At 58.3% G+C, this 16,711-nt stretch overlaps 5 protein-coding genes across 6 annotated transcripts; 3 read left to right on the plus strand and 2 right to left on the minus strand.

Annotated features, from left to right (window-relative positions):
* Positions 1 to 125: 125 nt before the first annotated feature.
* SDRG_00612 (hypothetical protein) lies at positions 126 to 2,102 on the minus strand (the record flags this gene model as incomplete). The annotated part of the gene is made up of 2 exons (XM_008606095.1): positions 126 to 330; positions 378 to 2,102. 2 exons carry the CDS (start codon positions 2,100 to 2,102, stop codon positions 328 to 330), a joined length of 1,728 nt encoding a protein of 575 aa, XP_008604317.1. The 3' UTR covers positions 126 to 327.
* Positions 2,103 to 4,005: 1,903 nt separating this feature from the next.
* On the plus strand, positions 4,006 to 5,822 carry SDRG_00613 (hypothetical protein). The gene has a single exon (XM_008606096.1). It carries the CDS (start codon positions 4,033 to 4,035, stop codon positions 5,794 to 5,796), a length of 1,764 nt encoding a protein of 587 aa, XP_008604318.1. The 5' UTR covers positions 4,006 to 4,032; the 3' UTR covers positions 5,797 to 5,822.
* Positions 5,823 to 6,097: 275 nt separating this feature from the next.
* SDRG_00614 (hypothetical protein) lies at positions 6,098 to 8,730 on the plus strand. The gene is made up of 6 exons (XM_008606097.1): positions 6,098 to 6,182; positions 6,229 to 7,235; positions 7,285 to 7,479; positions 7,529 to 7,753; positions 7,804 to 7,954; positions 8,003 to 8,730. The coding sequence occupies exons 1-6, from the start codon at positions 6,111 to 6,113 to the stop codon at positions 8,645 to 8,647; spliced, it is 2,295 nt and encodes a 764-aa protein (XP_008604319.1). The 5' UTR covers positions 6,098 to 6,110; the 3' UTR covers positions 8,648 to 8,730.
* A 717-nt stretch (positions 8,731 to 9,447) lies between these two features.
* On the plus strand, positions 9,448 to 12,873 carry SDRG_00615 (hypothetical protein; the record flags this gene model as incomplete). The annotated part of the gene is made up of 15 exons (XM_008606098.1): positions 9,448 to 9,477; positions 9,519 to 9,608; positions 9,657 to 9,755; positions 9,810 to 9,908; positions 9,952 to 10,041; positions 10,086 to 10,196; positions 10,244 to 10,324; positions 10,375 to 10,455; positions 10,497 to 10,586; positions 10,629 to 10,733; positions 10,783 to 10,878; positions 10,929 to 11,012; positions 11,063 to 11,164; positions 11,213 to 12,313; positions 12,368 to 12,873. The coding sequence occupies 15 exons, from the start codon at positions 9,448 to 9,450 to the stop codon at positions 12,758 to 12,760; spliced, it is 2,652 nt and encodes an 883-aa protein (XP_008604320.1). The 3' UTR covers positions 12,761 to 12,873.
* A 233-nt stretch (positions 12,874 to 13,106) lies between these two features.
* Positions 13,107 to 16,711, minus strand: SDRG_00616. Of its 2 annotated transcripts, XM_008606100.1 has the most exons (15): positions 16,649 to 16,711; positions 16,512 to 16,601; positions 16,369 to 16,467; positions 16,223 to 16,321; positions 16,074 to 16,172; positions 15,922 to 16,023; positions 15,788 to 15,874; positions 15,626 to 15,736; positions 15,474 to 15,572; positions 15,317 to 15,424; positions 15,167 to 15,265; positions 15,013 to 15,102; positions 14,867 to 14,968; positions 13,667 to 14,815; positions 13,107 to 13,621 (listed from the first exon to the last, which is right to left on the minus strand). In XM_008606100.1, the coding sequence occupies exons 1-15, from the start codon at positions 16,679 to 16,681 to the stop codon at positions 13,187 to 13,189; spliced, it is 2,802 nt and encodes a 933-aa protein (XP_008604322.1). In that variant the 5' UTR covers positions 16,682 to 16,711; the 3' UTR covers positions 13,107 to 13,186. The 2 variants fall into 2 exon arrangements, with proteins under 2 accessions (XP_008604322.1, XP_008604321.1); XM_008606099.1 differs by lacking the exons at positions 16,512 to 16,601; positions 16,649 to 16,711 and having other exon boundaries at positions 16,369 to 16,503.

The following is a 16,711-nucleotide window of genomic DNA, read 5'->3' on the forward strand; positions in this document are numbered from 1 at the left end:
CGGCTCGTGACCACTGTCGTGTCCGGCGCTGCATCTACGGTGGAGCTTGGAGCATCCGGCGACGAGTCCAGCTGCAGCAGAAACCGCACGGATTTTTGACGCAGTGACGTCGTGCGGAGTAGTGACACAGATGGTGCGGCATGGGACTCGGGATTTGAAGTGTGGCAGGGCGACACGTCGATCGCAACGACATGGCTTTGGCGCGGCGCTGTACCACGTGACAAGAGAAGCCAGAGCTTGGCGTCAAAGATATACGTCGTCGCTCCGATATGAAAGCAAACGAACCCGCTCATGACGCCAACCGCGGCGTCCATAGTCCAAACATCACTACTGGGCGAGAGAAAGGTTGCGGCGCCGGCTGATACAAGATACGGAACCTGACGTGGCGCGGCTGCCGGGCGACCTACCACCACATACGACACAGCCAAAGCGACCGCGTTGACGCCGAGCAGCTCGATGGCGCGTGCCACTGAGCCAATTGACACGGTGCCGCGCGAGCACTTGTAGCCGACGTCCATAAAGATAGGAACACAGCGACGCTCCATTGCCGTGTCGACCTGAGGCGGTGCCAACGTGTCGAGGCACACGATACCGAGCCAGACCAGCCACGAGCAGAGGACGGCAGCGTTTCGTGCGCGGTGCGGGGCCAGCACAAGCAGAATATCGTTGCAAACCACCGTGGCCCAGACGGCTTCAAAGGCGAGGATCATGGAGTCGATGAGCGATCGTGGGCCAAACACAAAGCGCCCAATACCGTTGTCGCCGTTAAAGACAAGAGGCACAGTGCAGAGGGCCGCTAGTGCGGCGGTCGCGCGCAAGAGCAAGAGCGGTCGCCCGACCCAGACAGGGCCAGCGACCCGAAGAAACTGAACAAAATCGTTGGGTGCCGCGGACGCCGTGTGGAATACGGTGACGGCAGCGACACACAGAAAGAGACACGTCGTAATGCCACATACAGCGTAGAAGTACCGACACGATTTCACAGGCACTTCGAGTCCGTTGGCTGCAAACGGGATAGGGTCCACTGGCTCGGAGAGGATGTTGAAGGTTGCGACGTCGCCTTGAAACGACACGACTTCGCGGATGCCGATGGCCCACTCGTAGAGTGCCACGTACCCAAAGAAGTCCCAGTCGCCGCTGCCAAGCATGGGCTGCTCGAGGATGACAAAGGTCGTGGCTTGCGTCACGGCCATTTGAATGATGCCAATCTCCATCAGCTGGACGTCGGTCGCGGCTGCTGCAACGTCTGCTGCGGAGAGAGCACTTTTCAACGTTTTGGCCACGGGTCCAACGGCTGCCTCGAGACTCGAGCACACTGCTACTGTCGCCACGCTGCACAACGAGCATGGGTTTCGCGTAAGCGACATCGCGCTGGCAGCAAACACTGCAGCCATTCGGTCGATCACGAGTCGACTTGGCACTTGCGCGGTGCACGTATCCTCAAACGAGAAGGACGGCTGGACAAAGGTCGCGCCAGCGCCATAGAGGCATGTGGGATTCCCCCCAAAGTACGTACTGTAGTTGGTCGACTGCCACGCCAACGGTATCGGGTCCAGAAGCGTTGTTGCGGGAAGCGCCTCGAACGCTTCTCGAAGCGATCGGTTGGCTTGAATGGCGAGAATATGCGCAGAGTGGAACGACGTCACGGCCGCCAGTAGCGACGGCGGTGGCGCCAGCAAGTAGAGATCGATCGACATGAGAGGACCGAGGTTGTCGTGTAAGAGGACGCTGGCTTGTGTGTATGGGTATAAACCACTGTACAGCTCAATTGTGGTGTCTCCCATGTAGTTGGGTGCGCTTCGTACGGTGGTACTGTTGGTGACAACCGCCGTGTAAATGTCCAAGTTGAACGTGGGGCTGAGCACACCCGTCGTCGACTTGGTGCTGCGGTCCACGTACGAGATGACTGTGATCGTGAGGTCTTGGCGCCACCCAAACGCATTGAGAATCGAAATGGTATCGTGCAGCCCGATCTGAACGTCGTTGGCCCATTGTCGCTGGTAGACGTCGATAGCGTGGGTGCGCCAAAGGGCTGCTTCCGCTCCCACCGATGTGCTTGGATTCCGGACACTTGCCCACCACGCGACACCGCCCGGCATCATTGCGATCGATTTCAGTAGCGTATACTCGAACGCTGCACCGAGAAGCGGGTACCAAGCCGCCCAGTCCACGTTGCGCAAATACGTTTCAAGGTAGGTACACGGCGCCGTTGGAACGATACGCCTTTTGACAGCGGGCTTGTCGAGCGGCCGTGTGGCCGACCTCCCAGCGCTGCTCGAAGTCGGCCCAGCAGTGAATCGTATTGACAAATCCACCGGGATACAGCGTCCGAAGTGCGACAATTGCGCTTTCCAAAGTGGCGTAGGGCAGCGACGCCAGTGTCCGTGGGTATGTATGTGTGGCAACCGCCATCGTCGTCGACAGACCGTACGTCTTGAGGATGGCGTGGCGGGGAGCCGTGAGATCCAGCGACGTTGTTGCCTCCGAACGTTCGAGCTGCTTGTGAATGACGTCAATGAGATACGTCTGCGCACCGGACGGAGCAAAATTTGGCCAGAAAAAATCGTTGGCAAGTGTCGGCGCGACGATATCGAGGAACCAGACACTCAACCCAAGCGACGCGCCGAGATGGACGAGCCCTAGTGCGCGCTGGACATTGATGTGCATCGCAGGCGCGAAAAGTCTATCAGTGGCTTTTCGCAAAACGTTACTGCAGACTTAGAGAGGCGCCGAAACTCCGGTTACATTGTCTTCGAACTTCGTATATCGTAGCTGCTTCGATCTTCAGCTCAGTACGTGGCAGTGTGGCGAAATACCAGTGGTGTTCATAACCAACATCAAACACCCTTTGCTGGTAGGAGCTGTTTAACCGCAGTTTAACCATTACCCAGTAAAACCGGAAAACCGTAAAACCGATGTTCCGCAACACGATTTGTGGTGGCCTGCCACAACAATCGGTTCTTAGTTGCGTCAACGACGTGTGGCCAAAGATGCCTCAAGTAGTTGACAACAGAGCATGATGCGGCAGGTGAACGCGCACATTTGGCATCAGCATCATCGAGGTTAGGGTACGAGCTGGTGAACCTATGCCGGTCGACATCGTCACACCGAGCTGCGATTCTATCGATGCGCGCAGCGCCAATCCCGAGCGTAGCGTGTGCACTTGCGATAGTGCTTGGCAGCGTGGTAGGATAATGTGCGCGATAGCGCAATGTACGAGCGTAGCGAGTGCATTTGGTATCGTTGGGGCCTGCTGCGATAGCGCGGGACCTCAATACTACGCGTGGTGTTAGATCAATGAGTTAGATCGCGATGTTAGGATCGTATCTGGATGTTACGTTTGCTTTGCAGGTTTCTATTGCAATTCGCGCGTCAAGCACAGAGCAGAAGATCCGATCATGGTGCGGACGCCAGTTTGGGGCAGTGTATGTTGAGCATTAATGCGCATGATCCCGTCCACCGAAGCGTCCAAACTACGTCACACATAATACACGATTCCTCCGCCAGATTGCATGCTACCCAATGCAAAACCTCAACCAAAGAGCTCGACCAAAACCTGCCCCAAGAAAACACAAGGTTAACCCTAGTCATCCCATTGAAAGCACGACACAAGCATGTGTTAAATGAGTCGTCGGCCGCTGTGCCCCCCGATGCCCTGTACTTGCAGCCGGACAAAGTTGTTAGTACAGTAGTCGGTTACTTATCTCGATGACCTCAAGAAACGGCGCAGCCTTGCCGCCGATGGCGACGCCTGGAAGGGCTTTATGAAGCATGTCATCATGGGCCTCACTCGTGACCACAAGCGCCACTACAGAAGACCAAGACGAGCCCCCGGACCGCTGCCTGTTGTAGTGGGAACTGTCGTGGTGGAGTTGGCTGCTGAAAATGATTTGCGCGCAAGATATAATGCAGTTCGCAAGTCTAGACTCAATATTACTATGAAAATTAAAACGTAAGAATAAACTACCATGTTGAAGTTGGTTTGGCCAATCAAACGCTCGATCGCGAATCTTGACACTGGCCACAGTGGCCATGCTGCGGCGAAGAGCGCTCGTCGTTGTGCTCACGGGCCTCGCCAGCAGCGTCAATGCCGCGTACGACGTCATTGTCATTGGCAGCGGTCCCGGCGGCCTCGTCGCGGCCGAGTACCTGACGCGCGATCCGGACGTCCAGCTCTTGTTGCTCGAAGCCGGCGGGCCTTCAGTGCGCGCGACGGGTGGCAACGACGTGCCATCGTACGCCGCCACCGCCGGACTCACGCGCTTTGATATCCCCGGCGAGTACACGAGCGTGGCCTTTCAGCCCAGCAGCGTGTATCGTCCCGACTGGATCGCATCGCCAGCGACGTACATTGGCAAGGTCGTTGGCGGCTCGTCGTCGCTCAATGGGATGCTCTACTTCCGCCCCTCGGACGATTACGTTGCGAGTGCTTCGTGGCCCAACGACATCGCCGAGGTCCAAGCCGGCTTTGCAGCGATTGAAGCCCACTTCAACTACACGTCGACGCCCTCGACCGACAAGAAGCGGTACCTTCAGGAAGCTTACACGATCCTCGCCAGCAGCTTCTCGGCGCACGGCTTTAGCGAAAAACCGGATCTCAACGCAGTCGCCGCGCGCAATCGCAAGGCCAAGACGTTCGGGCACCCGCCGTTCGCGATCAACGACGGCCTGCGCGCGTCGCCAGCCGCCACGCTCGTCGCCACGCTCAACGGTCGCCCCAATTTTACACTCCGCACGTTTGCTACGGTGCAGCACATTGTACATGTCTCGGGTACGGCCTCCAGTGTGGTGTACATGACATCGTCGGGGCAAGCTACCGCGGCCCTCACGTCGCGGGGTGTCGTCCTATTGGCGGCCGGCGCGCTCAGCACCCCCAAAGTACTCATCCAGAGCAACATTGGTCCGCGCGCGCAGCTGACGCTTCTTCACATGACGCCGTCATTGGTACGAGACGCGGTGACGCAGGACGCATCGACGTGGGTGCTCAACGAGAACGTCGGCGGCTCGCTCTTTGACACGGCCGAAGTGATGCTGACACTCGATCACCCGGAGATGGTCACATACACGCACGGATCCCCGAGCGCGAGCGAGCTCTCGCTCTTTCTTTTGCAGCGATCGGGGCCGTACGCCAGTCCCGACCCCGTGTTCATCGGGTATGACGACGTGCTCATCAACGGTCGGCGCTACGAGTGCCAAATCACCGGCTTTTGCCACGGCTTCCAGAGTGGCGCTTCGTCCACCAACTATGGTCTTGCGATATATCTCAACAACCCACAGTCGCGCGACGCGGCGGCGTTCGCACCGGACGGAGCGTGGCGCGGCGACAGCGCCAAGTCGCTGTACCTCAGGATCGCTGACGACGCAGCCGCCCTCGGCCAGTGTACGACCAACGTCCTTGCAATGCTGTCGCAAGCCAACTCGACGCCGGTCGTGCCGGATACCAAGGCCAATGTCTCGCAGTGGACGACGACGCACGTGGCCGGGACGAATCACTATGGCGGCAGCTGCTACGCGTCGCGCGACGACCGCGACGACCGCCGGTGCAGCGATGGCCAGCTCCGCGTGCGTGGCACGCGCAACATCTACCTCGGCGACGCTAGCGTCATGAAGGAAGGGACGGTCAATCCATGCGGGTGGGTCATGTACGTCGGGTACCAAGCAGCCGTCAACATTCGAGCTCAGTGGGGTACACCCATGCCGCTGACATCTGCGCCCTTGACGCCGTCGGCAGCAGCGTCATTCGCATTTGTCAGCACCAGCGTACTGACGCTGTGGTCGCTAGGGGCGGTATATTAACCTAACAAGTGGTATATCAGCGTGTAGCTTGTCTTACGACCCTTCGCTGTGGTGCTACTACGATATACGGTGAGCACTGGCCAACATTAGTAGATGATTCTTCAGGAGCAACTACCTAGGCCTTACCACTATCTAAGCTCCGGCTCGGCGGCGTACTACCTGCTGCTATTGCCGGCTTCAGCGGCCTCGACACCATCCTGTCGTAGGCGTCGTCGGTCGCCGGCGTGGTGGGATCGGAGTTGGCGCCATTTTTGATGTCGGATCCGGATACGGTTTCGCGCATCCGGATAACGGGTTTCCATGCCGGGCAGACGATGAACAGTCCACGGGAGCTCGTAGCGACGGCCGGCATGGACGCGTCGATCGCATCTCGGACGCGGACCAAGGTAGATGCACTCGAGGAAGTGAGGTAGACAGCTCTATGTGTGCTAGGTCTCGCTTGTCGACGTGGACATTGAGCAGCTGGAGGGCGACCTCGCGGACGACCCATCTTGCATGGGCCTCGACATGGACGTGATCGAGGAGGAAGAGAACTACCGGCGCTTCCTCACGTCGTTGCTTCCGAACGCGTCTTCGGACGACGACGACCTCTCGTTCCTCTGCGACGACGACGACGAAGAATACCATCCGCATGACGACGACGGCGACGACGAGTACGACGACGAGTACGACGAGCACAAGCAGTCGCGCCACGCCGACATGGCCAACAGCATCTCCAAGTCGGAGCTCTCGGGACTGCTCTGGGACTCGTCCAACCTCGACTTAGTCTCGGCGCCGCCGATCGACGAGACCCAGGAAGCGCCACCGAGCGCCAGTCGGCCCAAGCCACTCACCTCATCCTTTGTCCAGATCCAGCCGAATGGCCACTGGAAAGGGTCTCTCACCAAGGCGCAGCTCACGCAGCTGGCGTCCCAGATGCACAAGCACTACCAGTTGCTCTGCCAGACGACAATCTTGGCGCCATCGACCCCAGGCGCGCCGGTTCTAGAAACGTCGGCGATGCTGGCCGACCTCCAGCGCCGCAGTGAAGCCGTGCGCGCGTGGAAGGAGTCGGTCGTCTCGAAATTGCACCCGTCCGAGTCGACGTCGACGCTGCTGCTCAACGCTAGGCGCGTCACGCGGTCGTTTAGCGCTGCCCACGCTGCGATCGTCAACCCGTCCATGTACGAGGTCCACAATTTACTTCGCCCGTTCTCGACGCTGCATGTGACCGACGACACAAGCCGCACCGAGCGACTGCGCACGCACCTCGGCGCGCTCGACCACCATCTCTTGCATCCGGCCAAGTTTAAGCCCAAGGAGTCCCTCCTCGAAGTCTTTACCGAGAGCGAAGACCGGTTGCTCGTCCACGGCGTGAAGCGGTCGGGCGCCAAGATCAGCTGGACAGCGATTCAAAAGAACTTTTTACCGACCAAGTCCACGGACGACCTCCGTGCACGGTACGCCGTCGTCTCCAGATTTCTTTACGTAGAAATGGTGTGGTGCTAGGTACCGGTTTCTGTCGAGTGCCAAGGCGCCGCAAAACCCTGTCAAGGCCTTCATCTCGTCGTTTCCGCCGCGCCGCGTCGCGCCATGGCTCATTGAAGAAGAGATTCGCATTCTACGTGGCATGCTCGCGTTCGACGAAGACGAGCGTCGAAAGTTTTCCAAGATTGGCACACAGCTTTTGCCCCATCGGTCTCGGTATGTCCTCATCAACCTAGCCTTATGGCCGCTCTAATGCGTGCTGTAGGAGCGAAATTCGCAAAAAGTGGGGTCGGATGCAAGTCGAGATGGCCCAAGACGAGCCTCCGGACGGCACGGCAACGTTGACGTCGCGCGAACGAGATATTGTGCGGTGGCAGCGTGCCCTCGAGCGCAAGCTGGGGGAAAAGGAAAAGCAGGCAGCGCGCCACCCGCTTCTTGACGCACGGGTATTCGAACCCCTGACGACCGCAGCCAGCAATCACGAAGCAGCGTACAACGATATACCGTCCATGGCGCTCGATGAAAATGATTTTGAACTAGAACGGCGCCGCAGTGTCTAGAGAAGCATTTACACCCGGCACTGTTCTACTCGCCGTGGGCGATAGCAGCGCCATCGCTTTTGCTCGACTCGACATGTGAGCACAACTGGCCTGCCTCGCTGCCACTCAAGAAGAAGAGCAAGGCCGTCAAGGTACTTATCTCGTATGTATCTTGTCTACATTATTGCAATCTCGTTTAGGGCAAGCGTACTCTACCAACGGCCAGCGACTGGGCGTCGATGCAGTTTGCCAGCGACGACGAAGACAGCGAGTTTGAGGTTGAAGATCTCGTTTCGTCCGATGAAGATGACGACGACGCGGACGAGGATGAAGAGGCTGCGAAACCAGAGCCACTGTACTATGGAGACCTCTCGGACATGGACTTTGAGCAAGTCGAGCTGGACGACGATGACGACGAGGACGAGGACGACGATGTGTTCTTGGAGGCATCGGAAACTGCGTTTGCATCGCCTCACCCTGCGAGTGTGCATCTTCCACAAGCCTCCGAGCGCACACTTGCCGCCCTGGAGCGCCGCATTAGCGGCCATCTTCCGTCGCCACGTCCCCGGCTTCTCTCCGAGGTCGACTCGTCATCGATGCTCATGCTCATGGACGACGACCCGCACGATATCATGGAAGTCGAAGAGCTCGAAGATGATTATAGCGACCTGGACGACGATGAGTTTGAGTGTGAAGAGCTTCTGCCAACCTCCGAGGAAGAAGAAGAAGACGAAAATGACAATGCATTTCGCACGATGGCGCCAACGCCGATCCAGAGCAGTCCACGCATCGATACGGCAAGGCTCGAGCTGCTCGCGCGGCGCATGTCTCAGAAAGGCAGCTAACTACTACTTCAATCAAAAGGCTCTGTGCCTATCTCGAGAAGAGACTGCTAATTCGTTTTAAATGCATTGATGAGAATTCGATATAGTATTTGCGATTGAGACGCCTCGATTCATTTATTCGTACGCAATTTCTTGGGAAAAGGGGTTGACACTTGACATAATATGGTTTGAAAGCGTCAAGAAGGGAGCGTCTTCGTAAGGTTCGCCGCCTATCATGGCTCATCATTGCCCACCGATTGTCACTCGGTGTGTGGGTTTTACCTCAAGAGATTGATCATGTCTTCCCGCCTCGACCAGCGAGAGCCAAAACTAACCGGTAATAGCCGGCTGGCCAACCGGATAACCTAGCCGAATTAAAAATCGGTTAGTCCCCATGCGGGCACTGGGTTGCCCACATTTCGGGCTCGGTGGAACGACATCAAGGCTACTGCAAGTCCACTTGGAGACCCAGACTTGTCCCTCCACACTTATGCAGCCACGCTTAGCAGCTAAAATGTGCTGCAGGTGGTCTTCATCATGTGATTTTGAACTTGGTCGCACCAGCAGCTTTTGGCACCACATTTGGAGGGCCGACTGGTGCATCTAAAGGCAGTCCGTCACCTTGGATTGGCATCGATATCGATATTCCAAGTCGACGAGCGGGTCGAAATCACCGAGCCCGGGGTGGCTGCTGCTACGCAGCTTTTTCGCTCCGGCTCCACTGGTAATTGGCCCTCAATTGTGAATGTTGGTTGGTTGTACGACCTACATTCTTGTTTGTTGGGCCAATCAGAAATGAATCGCATTATCACGTGACGCAGATGCAAGGCGCGGCAAGTGGTGGGACCAAGGTACGCAGCCATCGACGGAGCGTCTCTCCAACGATGAGTAGCAGGCCGTTCGTGCGTGGCTACACGCTATAGACAAGGGCAACGCGGATACGTTTCCCGCCACTCTCCACATCGACGCACCACTCGACCTGGTACAGTCTCGTCGCGACCCGGCGTTGTTTGCTATATGCTGGTCGTAGGCGGGGAACACGGCGCTGCATGTAGCAGCGGCTGCAGGTCATCTTGCTGGCGTGCGACGCCTTGTCTCGCTGGGCAGTGACCTCGACGCACTCAACACGGTCTGCGAAGACGGCAAAAGCATATTCTTTGCTCAATCATGAGTGTCTTCGTAGCGTCAGCGAACGCCACTGCTCGTGGCCGCCGCGCATGGTAACGCTGCATGCGCTATGGCATTACTGGAGGCCGGCGCCTTGCCCGAAGCACCCCGCCACGTAGGTCCTCGTCTCGAATATAAGGATGGCACAGTGTGCGTAGAGCCCGCTCTTTGAAGCGTGTCGGTGCGGCTTCTTGGACGTTGCGCGCGGCCTCATCGCCGCCGGCGCCGACGTCAATTTTATGAATGTCGTAGCGAATCTACACTGGTCCATACACCAACGTATTCCTGGTAGGGAGGGTATGTGCCACTGATGGCGCTGCCGCGGTGCCCGCCCAAGGTGGACATTGAGCCATTGCTGGCGTTGCTCGTGGCCTCTGGCGCCGACATTCATCGATGCACCGACGTACGCTACCGCTACGTCCTTGATTCACGGTATAATGTGAAGCGTAGCCAGGTGCGGTTGGTGACTTTGCCCAGCAACCAAACCGGTACCGACTCTTTCTTCGCTACGGTGCGCGTGTATCGGACATGGTACGACCTAGCACCTTGCACAGCCTGCGGTGAGGCTGAGCAACTCGTAGGATCTAAAGCTGCTCGTGCACAACACTGCACTCCTTCACGTCTACCTCGAGGCCGGCGGCGACCCCGACGCTCAAACCACGGTGGGCCGAGCTTCGACGCATATCTCTTGACAGTATCCTAGCCGCGCGGTGTGACGCTTCTGGGCCTGCTTGTGCAAGCCAATGATTTTGCCGGTCTATGCATGGCGGCGCCCATCGGCAATGTCGGCGCGGTCCGCTTGTCTGAACCGTCCATGTTACTTATCAGCGCCTAGTCTCATGGCGCCAGCTACTATGACACTCCCCTTGGCATTGCCATTCTCACAAGTGCTGACCCATCCATCTTTCAAGTGCTCTTGGATAGCCCCTGCTCGCAAACGGTAGATACAAACGTTTTTGCTAGCTCCTCGCTCATCGACGTGACGCTAGGTGTACAATGATGCACTGCGGAGTGCGCTCAATTTGCATCATACGACGGACGCAACGCTGCGCCTTTTGATGGCCAAGGCCGACTTGGGCGCTGACGTTGACAGAATGTGCAAGAGGTCTGTGCTCACGTGGGGAGCGTGGTTTAGGGCATTGTACAGTACTGTCTCGAGAAACCACGACGCATGGCTCTGCTCCTGAACGGAGGCTATGACCCCAACAGGAGGACACCGGTAGACATCTCGTCATCGTCGAGCATGCCATGAAGTGCCTTGGGGTATAGGAAGGCTACACTGCGCTGTTTCTAGCCGTTCAGCGTGGGCAAAGCCCCGAGGTTGTCCGCCTCCTCGCGCCCCGCACAACCGACCTCCTCACCGAGCGCCACGTATGCATCAAGATGCTCATACCGCTCATACGATGACGCGTCATGTAGGATGGACGCACGGCGCTGGACGTCGCGGTCGCGTTGGGTCACACGTCCATTGTGCGCGCACTTCTCCAAGCAGGTTTTGCATCGGTGACGACGCTGCCGACGGACACTGTGTTTGGACACCTGTGCACGATTCGGTTTCCCGAGACGACGCTTCTTTACGAAGGCTGGCGCACCGACTCGATCGCGTACTCTGAGCTCGAGCTGCATTACATGGCCTCGCTCTGCGCTGTGCTCGACGCGCCCGACTGGCGGTCACACTCACGTCTGTATTCGCCACTGCTGCAGCAAGAAGTCGACCATATCCGCCACTCGAACCCACACAACTGGACCCCCAATACGGCGCGCGGCGTGTACCACGTTGATTGGGGCAACAACGACATCTGTGCTGCGCTGCGAACGCATCTCGCGCCGCTCAAAGGCGCTTGGAACGGCCCTGTCCATACCATCGTCGAGCCCATGCGCGGTGGCTCGATCGAGGGACACACGCGGTATAGCGTCGTGCCGCACGGTGGGCGAGTGGGGCTCGCCACCGACGTCGTGCGGCACTCGACGACCGTTGACCATCCCTTGGTGGCTGCGGTGACGTGTCCGCATGTTCAGCTCTTGCCGACACCGGTCATCTGGGACCCCGAGACGGGCCGCGCAACGTTCGAGAGCTACATTGTCGATGTCCTATGGACTAGAACTGCAGTCTACAATGCACTGGCAAACGCGCTCTCAGATATCTTGCCGTTATTGAACCGCGCGGCGACACTCGAGGCAAGCCCAACACCAAGTCGTCTTTGCGCGCCAGCATCCGATGTAGCCGGCGTCCGCGTTGCGCTGCCACCGAGCTTCGAGGCGGCGGTCTTGCGTTCGTTTTCACGACGCTCGCAGCCCCTCGAGACGCACTTACAAGTGCTCTGCAGCGTCGAGAGCCTCCACGCGCCGCCGACACCGTGGGCCACGCCCTGGCGACGCGGCACGGGGGCGATCAACGAAGCTGTGCGGTACACGGCACTGGTCTTCTACGATCTCGTTGACGTCGAGGCACGGGTCGAGTTGCGCGAGACGTTTGAGCGCGTCAACACGTACCCTAATCCCGAGGACGCAGACGAAGAGGTGCGAGCCAGATGCTTGTTAGTGTCGATGGACGCCAAACCTGGACGGCGCTAGGTGTTTGGGCCCGAAATTTCCGACAAGCGGACGCAAGACACGGGGTTTGTCACGGCGCGTCTCGGCCGCGTCGTCTTGATTCCTACCAACGCGACCTACCGCCTCTCGCTCCGGCGCGTCGACGCCAATCAAAATGGCCATTGCAAAATCCTTACGTGGCATCTTGTCGATGCGCACCATGGTGGCCTCTTGTCGACGGCCGAGGTGTACCCGCAGCAGCGAGCCTGGTTCCTCGAGGCCATTCAAGGCACCCGCTTCACGGCGCTTCCGACGGACCTGCTCGAGCTCGTGCTTTTGTGTGTCGGCGCCGGCTTTGTGGACAATGACCGCATGGTCGATACGTGGCACGCGACTCGCAACGACATTGTGCGCCGCGCTATGCAGTTTGCGTAAACGGTCTAGGGTCTCGCCGCGTCACGACGCGTCCTGTAGCACAAGTACATTTCAACCCAAACCACATCTGCATGTGAAAATCTCCAGTATGTCCATCAACGGCAACTTCTTTGATGCATTTGACTGGCTTCGATTTCGAACAAAATGCTGTTGGCGGGCATTTTGTCAAGTGAGGAGCAAGATAGAGCGCGATCGGGTGAAGTTGTGGTGTTTATGATGCAGCGTCGGGTCCAATGGTTGGCGACCTGACGCCGCAACGACGGGAACAAACTTGGCGCCTTTCAAGCGTCGCAGTTCTCGCGTCATCCTGTCACCTCGTCGATTGAAAGGACGAGTTCGTTTGACTGCTGTGTGCGTCGTAGCACCTCAAGGATTGGGCAGCGGCAGCCATTTAGAAAACACAGTTAGTATGGACAGACAATGTGTCTAGCGCTGCCATTCTTCTACCAACGAGGCCCGCGCAACGTCGCCCATGAGCCGTGTGAGCATCTCGCAGCGCGTCGCCTTGCTGGCGTTGGCGATGGCTTGAGCTTTGGCGTCGTCCAAAATGAAATCGCCGAAAAACGAGAGCACGTGATCGACGACAACCGTCGGGAGCGTCGCCAAGCGAGAGCCTTGAACTGCGTCGTAGAACCAGTGCTTTTGCTGCGGGTAGACCTCGGCCGTCGACAAGAGCGGGTCCATGTCCTTCGACACAAACGCCCACGAGAGGACCTTGCAGTGGCCCGGATGGCTGGCATCGATCGGCGACAGCACGATGCGGTAGGCAGTGGCGCAGTCAAAGAACACGATGCGGCTTGGAGAGAGCGTGACAGCGCCTGTCGTCTGGGACTGAACGACGTTGCGCTTCCGGCACAGTACCTAGTGGCTCGACTTGATATCTGATGGTCCAACGTGCTGTCGTACCTCGGTGCTGGGATCGCTGGGGCGTGGGCACGTGTTGGTTGCTGCAAATGTCTGGGCAAACTCGACACGAGCCGTGACATTGCGAGCGTCGTACAAGACGAGGGCAGTGGTACCAATGGCTTCGTTGATGGCACTTGTCGGCCGTTGCCAGGCCGTGACGGTCGGAAGTCCGGGCAAAATTGTGCGATAGCACTGCACGCCGCAAAGCACTTGACGCTGCGATGGCACGTCTGTGTCCCATGTCGCGATGCGAGGAAACTCAAAACCCTTGACGCTCGGTAACACGGGTGGCTTTGTGCCCTTGAGTCGGCGCGACGCCGTTTGCGAGAGACGAATGCGCGGTTGATCGTCGTGCGGAGTGCTCTCGACGTGGTGAAGCAGCGGCAGCACGAACGAAAGCGAGGCCGTCAGCGTCTCGTACAGCTCGCACATCGACGGTGGGACGTTGTTGACGTAGCTCTTCAGCGTTGCGCGGCCGGTCGCAGCATCCCACGCCACATTCGTCGGCAAGAACTGCTGCGTGAAGCATGTGACCGGCGCAAGGTTGTAGTACTCGATGTCCGAGTGCCACACTGTCTCCGTCGGCACGCCGAGTCGACCGCGGTGTGGCTCAAACGAGTACTGCGTGTGACCATACACGGCACCATACATGGCGGGGTCGACAACGTCGAGACGATGGTCGTGCCACTGTGCTGCGGCTTCAAGGGGTGCGAGCTGGTATTGCAGCGCTCGGTGAAGAACAGCGATTTTCGGGTCGTCCTTGAAGAAGACGCCACGCGACGTGCTTGGTGTGAACCCGCTAGTCTTCTGGGTCTTGAGATAGGCCACCTCGGCACGCAGCAAGGCGAGGCCGTCTGGCGCCAAGTTGGTTGTCGGTAGCGGTGCCTTGAGCCAGTTGGGATCGTCAAGCACCGCTGAGAGGACTGCCATGTACTGGAGCTCAAGACGAGCGTAGGCTGGACGCAGTACGTATGGTGCCAATCCTAGGTGGTGCGCGGCAGCCGTGTGGCTGCCGACGTTGGCTGGGTGCCAGTAGAGCGCCTCGATTGGGAGGTTATGCGGCTGAGGAAACCCCGCATGCAGTAGCGGCACCAGCATACGGCGGCATTGCTGCTGCTTGAGTACGACGTCGAGAATGGACTCTCCATCCTACACACCGTGATTGTCATACAAGCTGCGAAGGCAGATGACGATGCGTACGTGTCGCTCGGCAATCATGTCGGTAGTGGCGAACGGCGCCAAGAGCTGCACCGCGCCGTCGCCATTGTACTGTGCCGCCATAAAAAGCGCCGAGTACCCCTCCTGTACATTCATCGTTAGTACAAGGTACTTGGGTCTTGGCGTACGGCACTGCGCATCGTCGGGTCGGCGCCCACGCGGAGGAGCCGACGAACGCACTCGCCATCAAAGTAATAGCCGTTGCTGGCCAAGAAGGGCTAGAATATTGCACATCAATTCGTATATCATTCGTGACACGCATGTCGTCATCGCTCTCGGTACCTCGGACGTCATGTCGGCTTTGGACGCTATCAAGTTGAACGTGTCTTCCGGGACGCTGCCTCCCTCGCGGAGAGCCACCTTGAGCGCGCCATTGTAGTACTGCGTACGGCGTTACTAGTCCGTTCACCACCTTGAATTCGTGTTCGCTACCTGCGGCGGCGGATGGCTGGCGTGGGCCAGAAGCGCTTCGAGCACCGACGCGTCGACACGGTTACTGATGGCGGCGCGCAGGGCCGAGGTTTCGGCCATGACCCCATACTAGGATCACAATACATTGTCAGCTTAGTATATTCACAAACCTGTTCACCTCGTCAATGTAGTTGACATCCGAGTATCGCGCAAGAAAGCACGCGCCGTCGCGGTCGCCTCGGCGCAGCAAGTGACACAGGAGACGCACGCGATGGACCTAACATGTAAAGCGTTTGAGCATGTCGCAGGCGACAATATACGCGTCGGTACCTTGGTATCACCAACGTACACGTCGTCAACGTCGACGCACACATCGGGGTTGCCCCCCATCTCGATGTAGAGCTGCAAGAGTGGCACGTTGTAGTCCAAAAGCGCCGGCTCCTAGGCATATATTTAGTGCGACAATATTCGAGTGGGCATCGAAAGACGTACAATGTCGTCGGCGCGCAAAACGTGTGGCATCAGAAGACGCAGCCGGACGAGATTGCGTGCCAACCACCGGACGACGCGTTTGGGATTCTACGCAAACTTTTCACTTTAGTAGTAGCGCTATTCATGTAGCGTACCGGTCCAATGGTGGCACCAGCCGCAACGAGGGCCGTCACCATGGGGGCAATGTCGATGCGCTTGTCGAGGGCAGCCAGTGCTGTCAGTGGCGTACAGTCGCCCTAGTCATGGTCATCCCTTGATCCAAGATACCAGAGGAGGTTGTGTGTACCTCGACGACCACGTGCACATTTGCCCCCGCCGCCACAAGACGGCACACCACGTCACTCAAGCCATGAAAGCACGCAATGTAGAGCAGACTCGGCGACTCCTAATGCGATAGTGCAATTCGAATCCTACTCCATGATCGAGCTCGTGTACCTCGGTGCGGCCATTGGCACTGGCGCCGTGCTCGAGCAAGAGCAATGCGCAAGACGCGTGCGTATTGCTGATGGCAACGTACAGCGGCGTCACGCCCTCCTAATACTCAAAGTCAAACTCAACGCTATCGGGCGCGCGAGCCATACCGTATTGAGAACGTCCAAGTCGGACATGCGCGGCGCAAGAAAGCGAATGGCCTTTTCGTGCCCGATCGCTGCCGCATGATGCAGCGCCGTGTTACCCTCCTGTAGAGGAATATGCTGCTGGCGTTCGGGTGCACAGTGAGCACCTCGTCGATCGGCGCGGTAGTGTCAAAGGGCAGATCCGACTTGCGATCGCTGTCTGCGGCAAGAGCAGCGAACCACTCTTGCAGGACGCTCTACACAACGAGAGCGTGCACCGATGTGGCTCGGGTCGCTGTCAAACCTGGCGGTCGTCGAGGTTGCCGTTGGCTTGCATATTGCACACTGACGCTGTGCAGCACGCAGC

This window comes from Saprolegnia diclina (genome assembly GCF_000281045.1).
Source record: "Saprolegnia diclina VS20 unplaced genomic scaffold supercont1.2, whole genome shotgun sequence".
NCBI classification, from domain to species: domain Eukaryota; phylum Oomycota; class Saprolegniomycetes; order Saprolegniales; family Saprolegniaceae; genus Saprolegnia; species Saprolegnia diclina.